Source organism: Camelina sativa, chromosome 13 (assembly GCF_030686135.1).
Source record: "Camelina sativa cultivar CO46 ecotype springtype chromosome 13, ASM3068613v1".
NCBI classification, from domain to species: domain Eukaryota; kingdom Viridiplantae; phylum Streptophyta; class Magnoliopsida; order Brassicales; family Brassicaceae; genus Camelina; species Camelina sativa.
The window spans coordinates 4,970,078-4,985,437 of record NC_141892.1 but is presented as its reverse complement, the minus strand read 5'-3'; the positions used below and the strand labels follow the sequence as shown (position 1 = coordinate 4,985,437).

Here is a 15,360-nt window from a genome sequence, read left to right as displayed (position 1 = left end):
GAATGATTGCAAAATACAGCTGGATATATATAAGTAACTGGAATAGGACATGACTCACATGAGTTAGTGCAAGTCTACTTTTTCCATCGATATCATTATAGGTCTTTGCTAATTGTATGGCTTAAAAAAAAATTCGTATTACTAAAAAACTATATACATATGTTCAATAAACGAATAGTTCATAATTTTTTTTGTATTAGATTAGAAAATTGTAATAATGTAATGGACGGCGCTCGTAGATCGCTTGGCGTGTGGAAACGATGTGATCGCGATGCGTGATATCTTCGATTCTCGAAGAAGACATATATAGAGAGAGATAGTGAAAAGCATGGCATGTGAATACAAACAAATCTATCAAAGAAACTCATTTGTCAAGTAACATGCAAACAAAACAACAATTACGAATCATAATTCTTTCACAGTCATATTATTAAGCTCTTATGATAAACATAAAACATATATAGCATAGTACTATTTCTGTTACTGTCACCCAAATAACATTTTTATATCATATCCGCGTTAAACAAGAACAAACCTATATATATATATACCATCTCATAATAAATACCTCTATATATAAAGCAAAACAATGAATGATTCTTTAACACAATTTTAGATAGGGTTGGTTGAAATAGTGTTCGCTCTTCTGTGATATCTATTTGGTAAATGGAGATTGGAGAAGATATGTGTTACGATTTCCTTATTTTTTTGACAAGTGTCTATTTGGTAAATGGAGATTGAAGAAGATGTGTTACGATTTCCTTTTCTTGACAAGTGCAAGACTATTTCAACCCATCTTATGTAAAAGTGCATAAGAGAATCATTTGCTGTTTGTACTGTCAAAATTTTATTCCTTTTGGTTTTATGTCTTCTCTTTTTTTTTTCCAAGGGAAGTACAAATTACATTCAAGAGTGCACAAGTAAATGCAAAACGAAAAAGATTTATAACCAAAAAAAATAAAATAAAGAGGGGATATACACTGAACGAGTTGTTGTGTATTTATGGAGAGTGATGGCTAGTTAGTTAGATGTACTCGTCATTTATCAATTTTGAGACAAAAAAGTATTTTGGACATTCCGACAATTTAGTTATTTTCGTAGGTGGCTAAGATATTTGCTGCCGTCAATTATTGGATCAAATTATCTAAAATTGTTATACTAGTATTTGTTAGGAAATCAGTGGTTCTTAAAAGTTAAGGTAATGAAAAAATTATGATGACGAGTTCAAGTTTGTTGCTTCAAGGAAGGAGCATCATCCACACGTCAATGTTAACCACCCAAAGGTCTCTTTTTCGAGTGTAGTGCAAAACTGCAAAGGATACACGAGTTTACTTTTCTTTCTCATTCCAGAGTTGCTTTTGAACCCACGTGTACACTGCCTTTTACATTAGGGACGAACAAAATATCTAGTGCAAATTAATGTATTTAGAGTTTATGGATTTGGATATGGAACCTCTCAATTGTGAAACCAAGATATTTGGATCAGATTTCAGATTCTTTTTACAAAAATAATTCGCTTAGAATATAATTGATTATTCGTGGGGGAAACAAAAAAAAGAAATCCAATGAATTTAGACTTTTACGGGGTTGTTTAATAAGCTCTACATTGTCGACAAAACAAAGTATATATAATTTCAGGTTTTGTGTGCTAGCTAGATCGATAATTATTATAGTACTATGCATAGTTATAAGTGTAACCAACTCTCTAGTTGGTGTTGAAGATTTGTTTATATTTAAACTCATATTAATGGTTTACAAGTATGTCAAAAATATCCACTCCAATGCTTCGAGTTGGTTAGAGAGTGAGGCTAAATCTTGCTAAGAAAATTATTGCACAAATCTGGAAGGTGGATTGTTACTCTTTCGTAAGACTCTATTAGTTAAACAATATATATATATATTATCTTTTCCGCTATATGATAATATATGAATATTGTAAGACTTAAATAGCACCAGCATCTGATATTTTAAGACCCATGGCTGTTTGATCTTTTTTTTTTGTCGTGAGCTGTTTGATCTTTTCAACGATATTAATATATTTACCTTGCGTTAATGGGAACGGTTAATAAGTTAATCGTTGAGTTTTATGAAAATTATTGTAGGAATTAGAAAGTTGACACAAGAATACTTTGAGAAAAGGTCTTCATCTTTTTATTGTGTGATGATGTTAAATGTTTATTCCTCTCTCCCTTATAAGATTTGGTTTTCCTCAGTTTTCTTTTGTGTTTGCAGGTCTCAAAACAGATGGTGGTCTAACTGAGGCCGCGAAAGCAGATGGTGCTCTAACTAAAACCGCGAAAACAGATGGTGCTCCAACTACTCCAAAAAAACTTGTAAGGTTCTATTTTTTTTTGGTTTGTCTTATCACTTCTAATTCATTATTGACACTCTTTCATTCTTTTGTTTCCTCTCGTAGAGTAAGCGTTTGAGCTATAGTCACTCAAGATATTTGGCGAGGTGAATAAATCGTCCCTTTTCTCTTCCCATTGGAGAAAGGGAAATAGGTTTTCTATGGCCATATATGTATTGGACGATTATAGCCATATATCTAATTGGCGAGCACATGATGTCGTATAGTTCATACATATAGCTATATAATATATATATATATATATATATATATATATATATATATATATATATATATATATATATATTATGTAACTAAGAGTACAATAGTTTACTTTCGTATATGTGACCATTTTTTTTATTCCTCTTTCTCTACTTCAAATTGGTTTCGAAGGGTTCAATTCGAGTTTCTCTCTCTTCTTTCACACAGATAAAAGCTATGCCGTTTAGTTTTCACCGATCTCCCATGATTAACTGTTTCATTCTTTAAGTTTGCGCACTGAAGTACACATTGGTATTATTCATCATAAACTGAACAATGGCGCTCATCACGAAACTCATTGGATTGTATTGACGCGTTCCTGTCTGCCTGTTTTAACTTCTCATCAGCCGCATCTGAAACACACCCAAGCCTGAGTTTCATTTGATCGCTGTACACATAACAACCTTTTTTGCTCTCTAGTCTTGATGACACGCTTCCTAGCTTTCCGTCAACTCCGGCTACTAACCGAATGCTAGAAGCTTCTTTGTAAGCAGAGCTATCAGTTCCTTGCATCACAAGCATGCCGGGGAAATCAAACGGTTCGATTATGACCAATTGACCAGGCTACCAATTAGTTCCTCTGGACCCGAAATCAGTCACGAGCATTAACCATAAAATATTTTTAACTAATACGATGCTTCAAAGCATACTTTGTACACACAAACTTGTTACGAAAAATTCTCACATGTACGGTATTCTTGTTTATAATTTAAAGTGACTTAGAAGCATCACATACTTGTTGTGCAAACTTCTCTCCCGCATGGTATTCACGTGTTCTTTGTGTCGTATCTTGTTGTTCTTCTAACGAAAAATTATGTCTAGCTACTATATATAGTTATGATGACCTTTACCGGGGAACCCATCATCGTACACTTAATTATTATCAGAATCTAAATCGATATATCATCAATGAAATTTTTTATGGAATCTAGTTCTGAGTGTGATTTTGTTTTGTGTTATAGAGTCATCGATCAGAAACTTTGACAGTGTCCTTACTTAGCTTGCTCTTCGAAATGTGTATGTGTGTTCAACGACGGATCAAAGAGCTCATCAATCAAAATGCATTTAGACTAATTCCATCGCCAAAACTGTAGTTCATTCACCCTTTGCAGATTATCAACTAATACAGAATTGCTTAAAGTACTGGGAGATATAAACACATGAAAGATTAATTTTACAGCTAAAACACAGTTGTAAAACTTATGCAGTAGTTATGGATTTTATATCTATATCTTTCATTATTATGAAAGACGACGACTCATGCACGATTTACCACCGACATTGGACCCAGGCCCACCAAACCAATTTGGCCTATACAGTCCACTTAATTATGTTTTTGTTAAGCACACCTAATTAATTGAACATAAAAACACCAATTCTGGTTTATTTTAGGCTATTTTTATACCACCATAATTAAAAGCCACTCGGTAAAGACACAAAGGCCTCATGTTCTTTTCATGCTCGCTGCTTTGGCCATCAGCGACACAAAAACACACGTAATTTGATATACAAGCTTGTGGAGACTAACTACGGTAACTTCATAAAGTAGTCGCAGCGACGCTTTTTTATTAGTTTTACCGAATGTCATTCCGTTTTTCAGCGACACCGGTAACACCGGCAACACCGGAGAAAGAAGTCGCTGCGACACTTTTTTTAATCTCCACCGTTTCTTTTACTTGTTTTAATGTGTAATTTTGAGTCGCTTAAATGAGTCGTAACGACTACGAACCGAACAGAGCTAAACTGATGTACTCTAAAAAAAATGTAAATTAAACTAATTGAAAACATTACTACCAAAACTTAAACTAATTTAAATTTGAATGAAACTTAAACGTCAACCCAATATACAAAAACAAGAGATACATACAAAATACATATCGTTAAACAATATACACTTACTAACCACCAAGCTGCTTTGAAATACATACAAGGAGCTTAATACCATGATGCATAGATAGAGAAACCTATCATGTTGTAAAACTATTGGATGCATGTATCCGCGGTCCAGATTTCTTAATATTGCCTTGAAGTGCCCACAACTTATAGTTTATCCTAATCTATATAAATGGTTCGAGGAATCTCATTGATGATGGTTTGATAATCAAGGCAGATAAACAAGAAGAAGTCTAAAGAAAACACCCAAATATAAATATTGTTTTTTTTTTTTTTTTGCCTCTTTCAAACGGCTAGTTACATGATAACGTGATGAAATTATAATAATATTCATAAACAGATCATAATCAAACTATTTGATTCTTCCCAAATCTTGTTAATTTAATTATTTCTTACAGTACCCAAGAGGCTTTCCACAAAGACACGTGTTGTAAGCGAACGACGTCGCATCAAGATGATCAAAAGGAGATCCCGCCGGCATCTTCCCACACAGATGGTTATGGCTCACGTCAAGGTGGCCAATAAACGAAGCCGCCGTGATACTCGCCGGAATCGGTCCTTGGAGACGGTTGTTCGCAAGATCAAGCACCGTGAAGTACGACCTCGGTCCGAACGTGTTCGGTATACGTCCGGTTATGAGATTCCCGCTCAGATTCAAATTCGAGATCGACGACGTCATTAGAGTCCCCGGAATCTCGCCGGAGATCAAGTTCCGGTCGAGGTTCAGCGTCGCGAGAACCGACATTTTACCGAACGAAACCGGGATTGAACCGGTAAGCCGGTTCATCGAGATTTCAAGATCCGCGAGACGGTAGATCCGGGTCAAAGATTCGGGTATTTGACCCGAGATTTTGTTACCGCTCAGTAACACACGGCTCAGCATCTTCAAACGTCCGATATCTCGCGGTATGACTCCCGAGATATTGTTGTTCCTGAGATCCAGGTGAGCTAAACTCGTTAACCTCGTGATCGACGGAGGAATCACGCCGGAGATTTGATTGTCGGCGAGGTTCAACACCTTAAGCCTCAGTAACATCCCAATATTCGCCGGAATCACGCCGGAGATTTTGTTTCCGACGAGATCTATGTGTCTCAAGAAAGGAAGTTTCGCAATGCAACTAGGAATCCCGCCGGAGATTCCCTTCCAGTCGGCGATGATGATGCCGGAGAGTCGAGTGAGTTTACATATCGCCGGCGAGATGGAGCCGGTCATTAGCCCGCTCCGTTTGGCCTTTTGGAAAATGGGGTCTTCGGATTCACCTCGGAGTGTAATGCCGGCGACTCGTCCGGTGTTTGGGTCGCAGCTCACACCATACCAGCCCTTGCAACAGTCTTGGCCTTTCCACGTGTTGAAAACGCCAATGTATGGCTCGTTGAGCTTAGCTCGGAACTCTAGAAGCGCAGCTCGATCGGAGGGAAAGCAAGATTGAACCGTTGTGGCGGCGAGGAGCAACACGACGACGTTGCTCAACAGGATCACTAATGACTTGTTAGTACTATCCATCATTGTGAAACGAATCTTTTTGTGTGATGATGTGTTTAATTATTATGAAGCTTTACATAGGTTGAAGCACGTTGACATGGAAGTGTGACTTAACTAGATGGTGTTTATTTATAGTCACATACTGATGTGCGTTATACTAGCTACTAGTTTTTATTTATGTATAGATGCATTATTTAATATACTGTCAATTCATTGATCTTATCGTTGTAGATGAGCATGTGATCTTTGTCCTTGATAGGAATTAGCACATAAATAATATCAACCCCATGTAATAAATGTATAATTATTCGACCTCCTTGTTCAACCTTTGAGTCAATGAATTATGAGTAAATTGTTTTGTTAACATTTAGTTTTTTAGTTTTTTTTTACACATGCAATCTGTCAATATGACACAACCCTAACCATTGTGACAAATAGACTCCACGTTGCTCACATTGCCACACTACGAACCATAATTTACTTTTGATCTTCATTTAAAAACAACGGTTTTTATTGTTACTCTATGTTTGTTTTCGTTGATGTCTAGTTAATGACAATATGACATAATCCGACGAACAAAAAACACAAATATGTAAGGTATGTTGGTCTTGTTCGTTTTGTCTCGATAAAATCAGTGGAAAGAGAGACAGTAAGCTGTTTGTTTTGTTTTCGTCAAAAAGAAAAAATAACATATTAAACATTTTAATCTAGTGAGATTATGTTTGTTTCGATTCAGCTTCTTAACTCAACGCCTAGTTTGAAATTTAGTTACTTATTTCCCTTGAGAATTCATATAACCCTTGAGGTTTCTCAAAATTCATGGCCGGCCCTAAAAAATATGACAGGTTTGGAGACAGCTAGAGTAAACGTGATTCAGAGATTTGGCAGTTGTTTAATTGTTGTAGCAAGATATTTAGAAGGAAGTGTCAAGTCAGAACGAAGACATTAATGGCTTTGATTATTCAAAAGACAACTCATGTGCCCGCATGTGCTTGACGTTCGTTTGCCGTCTAATGCATTTCAGAACTATTTAAAATGATTCATAGTTCAGTCGATTGGAAATACTAACATGGATACTATGAAAAACAATTACAAGTTTATGAAATGATCCACATATCGTTACTTTTTGCCGGCAATTGTGTAATCTAAATTTTTAGGTTGACGTGTAAAAAGATGAGAAATTTGTGGGGAAGATATGTAAACTAACCCTCAAAAATCAAAAGGTAGGTAGTATGCAGGGGAGTCAACAACAGACGACTTTTAATAGTTGAAAATGAAGGAAAACAAAAAAAGAAAGTTCGATTTCCTTTAGACTAGGACATAGCACGTGTCTATAGCAATATCACTGGAGGATGTAACACACTAATAAGACGTCACATGTAATCGTGTTGTAATGCTTCAGATAATGTCTTCAAAACTGTCTTTCGGCTAAAGTTTCAATAAAAATACCCAGTCAAGAGAACTAAAATGTAGTTTCCGTAAACCGCAAGGACAAAAAGAGATGCGCATAAAGGTCAAGTTTGACGTGCCATGCAAATCTTAAGAACAGCCCCATAAAGTTGGGATCGGAGTCGAGTTAGGCAAACCGTCTGAAATCTATTTTGAGCTGATATCATTCTTAAGCTGTGATAGATCACTAATTCTAATTGACTAGAGGAAAGCCAGAAAATTTAGATTCGCACAAATGTTTTCGGACAGAGTCTAATGGATTTCGACACAAAACTATTCGATTAATTAAGCTTGAAACAATAGAAAGATGATTAGAAGAAAACATGGTAAATTTTTTCTACAGTTAAAAAAATCTTTCAAAATCAAATCAGTTATAGAAATCACTAGCTAGTGAAAAAATTACTAGACACTTAAAAAAAGTGAATTAACCAAATAGAGTTAGGAACCAAAGGTGAACCAGTGATAAACCAGCAAGTTAAAATCGAACCAGAAAAACGGTTGGGAGATAACCATGCACGTCAAACCAACCGTAGTTGTTGTCTTCAATGATGGGGAGTTAATTAACACTATCGAGAGATGCTTCCGTTTTCTTCTTTTTAATTAGGTTTAGCCTCAAATTTTCCGCCTCATCTAGGTGATCAATTTGGACAATATATGATTACAGTTTTAATACAACCACCAAAAAACTACCCTTAATTGTTACCATCTAAAGCTAATGAAGTTTACATAATTACATGTAACACTAGTGAAAAATGTTATGAGATAATCAATTTTTCGGGTACCCGTTCGTTTGTTAAGAGGAACTGAACACAGAGATTGCTTGATTCTCAAGAAAGAAAGTGGTAAGTGAAGTGCCATGATGAGATGACTTAAACATGATAGCTTCCACCTTTCTTTCTAGCTTTCCTAAGAAAAAGTATTGAACAAAATGTATTGGTCAAAACAATTTCTCAAAACAATTTCATACCTTTTTTCATCAAAACAATTTCTCAAAAACCGCTCATTGGTAAAAAAAATAATATTACCTTTAACGAAAGTTGTTAAAGGTTAAATATAATTAAACTAGTAAATATTTAACGAAAAACAGAGTAGTTCAGTGCGCGCACGCGCGCGCGTCTAGGGTTTGAAAAGAGGGGACGGGTAAAGTAAAAAAGCCCAATAAAAGGAGCCCTAAAATACAAATATAGAAAACCGTCGTCTAGGTCTCGATCTCTCTGTTGCTGTGTCGCCGCCTCTCTTTCCTTTTTTTTTTTTTTTTGTTATTACTATCGTTCCGTTGATTCCTGTCTGATCGCGATGGCATCGAAGCGCCTGGCTGTATTTGCGACTCGGTCGGCGGTTTCAGTCACCAAGCCTCAAGGTTTTCGTTCATTGAACGGCTTGATTGATCGTCGCGAGTTTTCAACAGTGAATTTCGAGAATGAGATTAATGAGGCCATCGGAAAGCGTAATGATGAACGAAAAGCAAATCTTTCAAGCTGGAGAAAGGAGTACGAAGATAATCTGGTATATATAAATTATATCTCGTTTTGTTTTTTCTTTTTTTTTTTTACAGCGGCAATGAATTATAGGTGCTTACTTTTTTTTTTTTTTAATTTTCAGAATTTGTTGTAAGTAATTCTAAACTAAAATTTTCTTACTTTACAGCGAAAATTTGATGATTGCACATAATCAGCTAAAGGAGGTATGATCTATTCCTTGTTCCTTGTTTATACATATATACATACATATTTTTCCACTATTTGTTTGTTTGAACATAACATGCTTTGATGATTATTTCAGGCGCTTATTAGCAGGAAATTAGCTATCCGCCGGCTAAATGGCGAGGTACTTGGGATCACTCTCATGATTTACGCTTCTGTAGGTGTCGTTGCTTCTACCTCGATCCGTCTCTTCTTTTAGAATTATGTTTAATATGTTTGTTTTAGAGATGACTATTGGGTTAATATTTAATAATATGTTTGTTATAGTTCGTTTGAGATGACTATTGGGTTAATAATATGTTTGTTCTAGTTCGTTTGAGATGACTATTGGGTTGATAATATGTTTGTTCTAGCTCGTTGGAGACAAATATAGTACTTGCTTGTTGTGCTTTCTTTTAAAACACAACTTATTAAGGACGTTTTATGGATTATTCACTTGACACCACTTCGAAGAGGGCGAATGTGTCACCTTTTCTTGTTTCTCTTATAACACTGAATTATTCTACAATCTTTTTTTAAGAAGGGACCTCAGTACCACGTTATAAATTTGGCACCATTAAGAAATGTTTAATTATTGGAAGTCAAGATTTTTTTTCTCTACTTCAAATTGGTTTCTAAAGGGTTCAATTCGAGTTTCTCTCTCTTCTTTCTCTTTCTTCTTTCACACAATAGAAAGCTATGCCAGTTTAGTTTTCACCGTTCTGCCTATCCTCCATTAATTGTACTAATGGAGTTTTTTTTTAATTAACTGTTTCATTCTTTAAGTTTGCACACTGAAGTATACATTGGTATAATTCATCTCTTAAACTGAACAATGGCGCTCATCACGAAAACACATTGGATTGTATTGACGCGTTCCTGTCTTTAACGTTATGCTTGCTGCCTGTTTAAACTCTCATCAGCCGCATCTGAATCACACCCAAGCCTCAGTTTCATTACGGTTTGATCGCTGTATACATAACAACCTTTTTTGCTCTCTAGCTTTGAAGACACGCTTCCTAGCTTTCCGTCAACTCCAGCTACTAACCGAATGCTAGAAGCTTCTTTGTAAGCAGAAGAAGAAGAATCTTGAACAGTGACTTACAAGCATCACATACTTGTTGTGCAAACTTCTCTCCCGCACGGTATTCACCTGTTCTTTGTGTCGTATCTTGTTGTTCTTCCAACGAAAAATTATATCTAGCAACTATATAGTTATGAGGGGAAGCCATCATCGTACACTTATTATCAGAATCTAAATCGAGATATCATCAATGAAAACAAATTATGTAATCTAGTTCTGAGTGTGTGTTCATTTTGTTTTGTGTTAAAAAGTCATCTATCAGAAACTTTCACAATGTCCGTCCTTGCTCTTCAAAATGTGAAATTTGTGTTTAATGACGGATCATAGAGATCTTTAATCAAGATGCGTTTAGACTGATTCCATCTCAAAAAACTATAGTTCATTCACACCCTTTGCAGATTATCAACTAATACAGAGTTGCTTAAAGTGTGAGATATATTCAAATGAAGGTTAATTTACAGCTAAAAACACGGTTGTGAAACTTATGGAGTTATGGTAATATCTATATATCTTTCATTCTTATGAAAGACACGACCCATGCAAACGGTTCACCACCGACATTGAACACAGGCCCACCAAACCACTTAACTAAACTATGTTATGGGTTAAGTACCCCTAATTAATTGAACATATACACAACTCGTTTATTATAGGCTAGTATTTTACCACAATAAAAGCCACTTGACAAATAGTATATCTTGACGGTAAAGAAACAAACTGATGTAGTAATTAAACTATTTGAAAACATTACTACGAAATTAAACTAATTGAAATTTGAATGAAACTTAACGTCAGACTACAATTCAGTCAAAAATATTTTCGGACAAATCCATCATCCATGTTTGGATTTCGACATGAAACTATTCGATTAACCGTGATTGAAAACAATAATAAAAAAAAGAAGATGATTAGAGGAAACATAGTACATGCTTTTGGATAAAATCAAAGTTCAATTGGTAATTGTTTCTATAGTTAAAAAAGAAACTTTAAAAATCAAATCAGTAATAGAAAATTACTAGACACTAAAAAAAAGTGATTTAACTAAATAGAGTAAACATGCGTGGCTTCAATGTAATAAAGACCAAGACAGAGATTGATATGCTCAAAAGAACAAAACAAAAGAAAAGTGTAGTAAGTAGACCCAGGCAGGACAAGGAGATGATGATGATGATGATGCTCACACACTGACACACACACACACACACTCAACGTTAACCCTTGAATCGCTTCACCTTCCTTACGGGGGAAAGAAAAATCTCAACTTTTGAAATCACAGAAACTTCCAAAACCCCCCAAAAAAAAAAAAAAAAAGTCTCAAAATTGAAAATTGAAAATCTCTCTAACCTCGTTGATTCCTCCCTCCTCATCTTCTCCCATGGATGAACCCGGTTCGAATCTGGATCCCGGGTCTTACCCAATTCCGCCCGCTTCAGTCCACCTCTCCCCCTTTTCCTCCTCTCTCGTTCCGCCTCCTCTGTCTACTCACTTCACCCGTCGTCGTTGCCAACCACTGCAATCGTCTCGGCGTCTTGCTTACATCTCTCTCCAAGGTTTACTCGTCAATTCCGAGGAAGCCAGCTCCGCTCGGTCAATCGGCGGCGGATTGAGCCGAGACGAAACCCTCGCGTGGGAGCTCTTCACTCCTTACCAGAGGTTCCTGATTGTTGCCGTCATTGGCGTCGCCGCCTCTGAGTCGAAGAAGAATGGTTTGATTCGACAGCTCCAGAAATCTGTTGATCTTAGGGTTCGTATTGATTTCTCTTATTAATTTAACTGCTTGGGATTTGATAAATTTCGTTACTTTGAACAATTTTGTATCTGAGGCTGACTTAAAAATTTAGCATTTTTCTCGGAATTGTTTAATTTAAAGCACTTTGCTTTTAGTTTCATGATTCTGTTTAATTATGCTTTCAGTTTCCGTTACTTGTTTTTGAATTTTAAACAAAATTTTGTGTTTAATCTCTCTAGATCTCGACGTTTTTAAGTGTTGACTTCCCAATGGTCTCTCAGTGATGAACTCTTCGACCTTTTGGTGTTTTGAATACTTTTAAGAGATATGCTTACTGTAAAGTTGGTGTGTTGTTTAACTGCAATTGTGGATTTTTTTTGTTTCAGGATCAGGTTCTTTCAAGCATGCAACAAAAGCTTGACGATTTGTGTCAACAGCTAAATCTTGTCAAGGATCAGTCTGGAACTGGAACCAAGGTCTCAGATCATGATGATGATCTACAACCAACTTTTAAAGAAAAGTTTGGATCTGAGAGAATTAATTTCGTGGATTGTGGCTGCTGGCTATGTGATCAACATCATCACTCATCACCTGTTGTTATACAGGTGTGTGTGTCTGTGTCTATTGATGGCAATCATTGAAATCACTGAGTATCATCATATTTATTGATCCAATTGATTATTATGTTTCTTCAACTTCTCACTGGTTGTACTGTTTAGGACAAAGTTCCAACAAATCTGGTGATTGACGCAGAGCCAGAGGAAAGGCGTATGTCTTACATGTCAGATTGGTGTTCCAGTGTCACTTCTGCTGCAGAAAACCATGTATGTTAAGAATATGTGAATTTGGTGAAACAATCTTTGTGGTGGATCTTGGTTGGTTTTTGTTGCTAATGACACAGATCACTTGGTTTTAATGTGTATGGCAGTTTGATAGTCTTTCACTCGACCAAGACATGCTTTCCCTCAGAAAGGAGTGTCAAGAGAAAGATGCAACAATAAAGGACTTAACTTCATTTCTTCAATCGACCACCAAAGCTGGTTCAAAAGTAACCCTGGCATCCTAGACTTTTTCAAACTCCCTTAATTTCTTCATATAACTTATGTTTCTTCTTTCTTTAACAGCGAGAAACGGAGCTTGAAGAGATTATTCGCAGGAAGAAGACAATAATTAAGAAGCTCAAGAGAGACGTGCTGGTGTTAGAAGAAAAGGTGATAAACTTAACCAACCTTTACAAGTTCCAGAGCCTTGCCTTCGATTTTCATCCTGAAATGTTCCTGGTAGATCATTGTATATGATACCTTCCATTCACTGTGAAATGCGCAGGTCACACAACTCACTAAGCTCCGGAGGTCCTCTTATTCAGCTGCAGTCTCAAATACCCATGAATTCCCAATGAGAATGGACAATCTTCTTTATGATATGGATCTTCTTACAACTTCTTCATCCTCTGATTCAGAAGCTACTGTAGATACACCCCAGCGAGCTGTGACGGAGGCTCCACTTGATTTCATCAAGGAGGAGGAACTCAAAGCTGTGGGACAAATCCATAAATCAGCTCCAGCTAAATCCTCGACGTCACTTGTGAAATCTGTAAAGTTGCCTTCAGTAGTTAGTCCATCGACTACCCGGAAGCCTGTTTCAGTTTCTTCTTCTTCTTCAAGGATTAAACGGGGTTCCTCTACAAGTGATTCAAAGAAACCTAAAAGGCCAATTCAGACTACTCCAAGAGAATCCTCTGGTTTGCATAAGAGATGGGTTTAGTAAGTATCAAGTTCCAGTTCTGAGAAAAAAAACCATTGAATAGGACTTAAAAAGTAAACAAGAGATCCACTGTTATGTTCAAATTTTAAATTGATTCAGTTAGTTATGAGTGTATCTGTTACAACTACCAGAGTAGGTGTTTTGGTATCTAAAGGTTGTCGCTAAAAGTATAATATACCATCAAATTATTTGTTTTCAGAATCTTGACTTCATATCAAAAGCTCTCAGTTGGGTTCTTTGAGTTTTATAATGTAAAATGCTTGTAGGATTTTTGAAGGAGGCATGCATGAAACATAAGCATCACATAATATTAAAAGAAAAGGGATTTTTAAGATGACAGCGTTAAGTCATAAGCAAGCAAACTTGAGTCAATTTATTTTAAACAAAGAAAGAGTTAACGAGATTGAAAAAAGCAATTCCCTGCGTTCTCACAAGAAGATGTACAGTGTTAGGATTTCTCCTGCTGAACTTGAAGAAGAGCAAGTTGAGATCCCAGTGGAAGCATAGCAGGCTGCCTTTCTGATAGAAAGTTCTTCCTCGTCAAAGGGTGTTTAAGTAGTGGCAAATCTTCGTCCTTGATGTGAGCAAAACGACCATCACCACCACCAACAGAAGCAGACAAATTAATCTTATCCGGAGCGTTTTCCATTCCCTCCTGATGAATCCGCAATTCCTCTAATCGATGAAGATAATAGAAAAAACCCTCGATAACAATCTCCATACGATCACTAGTCAGCTTTTCAGAACGCTCGAATACTTCCGAATTTAAAACAGCAACCTGATCGAAATACTCGAACTTGCTATCAGCTGGCGTCAGAAACTCAAACTGAGGGTTCATATGCTCTTTCCTATACAAATGTAACCAAAAATCCACTCCATACCGTGCCACATACTTGGCTGTGAGGTCAACAGTACAAAGCTCCTTTTGAGTACTGAATCCTTCAGGGAGAGTAGCTGGAGGCCGAGGTTGTGCATCACCTTTTAAGTTAGCTAAAGGATCAGGTCGGAGGCACCCATCTATATCTTGATTCAGAGCACGGTATTCAGCAAGCTTGTGCTGGTAAAATGCGTGATAAGGATCTGATTTCCTCAGAAAGTTGAAATCTTCAGTATCCTTACTAATGGCCATGATCTTCCTCTCCATCTCCGCCACTGTCCAGGAAACCAAAAGTGCAGTTTTCTCAACAGAGCTTCTGATCTCTGGAGGTGGCTCGATGATAGCTATATCCACCGGAGCTTGATTTGTCGAAGTGAACATTCTTTCTACTTAGGGTTTTGGGGACGGGAGAGATAAGAAGCAACGTACCTCAGCCGGGAAGGAACACCCCCGCTGCGAGAACAGCTGTGTGGTCGAAAAGAAGTGGAGAAACCAACGACTTCGAAACCTAAATCTTGGAAGTAAAACGAAACTCGTGAAGTGGAAGGGTGGTTCTTCTTAATTTACAAGCATTGGATCGTTGAAGGTCTATATTTATAGAGAAGCGTTAACACTACCCAAGCCTAATGTAATTCGGAATCCTAAATCCAAAATAAAAAGGAAAAACTAAGAAGAAACAGAAAACTGAAAACATAAAAAGAAATACAACCAAAAAAGAATAAAATAGAAAACAGAGTAGGAAAAGGAATAAAGCCTGAGACGTGTTTGACAAGGTAATAATAATGTGC

General features: G+C 36.6%; 3 protein-coding genes and 1 long non-coding RNA gene across 4 annotated transcripts; 2 read left to right on the top strand and 2 right to left on the bottom strand.

The window, feature by feature from the left end:
* Window positions 1-4,755: 4,755 nt before the first annotated feature.
* Window positions 4,756-6,195, bottom strand: LOC104735283 (uncharacterized). Its single transcript, XM_010455044.3, has one exon. It carries the CDS (start codon window positions 6,009-6,011, stop codon window positions 4,890-4,892), a length of 1,122 nt encoding a protein of 373 aa, XP_010453346.2. The 5' UTR covers window positions 6,012-6,195; the 3' UTR covers window positions 4,756-4,889.
* A 2,418-nt stretch (window positions 6,196-8,613) lies between these two features.
* Window positions 8,614-9,458, top strand: LOC147929219 (uncharacterized). The gene is made up of 3 exons (XR_015577393.1): window positions 8,614-8,942; window positions 9,084-9,120; window positions 9,219-9,458. It is a non-coding gene; the product is annotated as an uncharacterized LOC147929219 (long non-coding RNA).
* A 1,853-nt stretch (window positions 9,459-11,311) lies between these two features.
* Window positions 11,312-13,893, top strand: LOC104735281 (uncharacterized). Its single transcript, XM_010455043.3, has 6 exons — window positions 11,312-11,946; window positions 12,318-12,536; window positions 12,651-12,755; window positions 12,860-12,979; window positions 13,056-13,142; window positions 13,258-13,893. The coding sequence occupies exons 1-6, from the start codon at window positions 11,578-11,580 to the stop codon at window positions 13,693-13,695; spliced, it is 1,338 nt and encodes a 445-aa protein (XP_010453345.1). The 5' UTR covers window positions 11,312-11,577; the 3' UTR covers window positions 13,696-13,893.
* A 250-nt stretch (window positions 13,894-14,143) lies between these two features.
* Window positions 14,144-14,953, bottom strand: LOC109128332 (putative splicing factor 3A subunit 1). The gene has a single exon (XM_019234502.1). The coding sequence runs from the start codon at window positions 14,951-14,953 to the stop codon at window positions 14,144-14,146; it is 810 nt and encodes a 269-aa protein (XP_019090047.1).
* Between the last annotated feature and the right edge of the window lie 407 nt (window positions 14,954-15,360).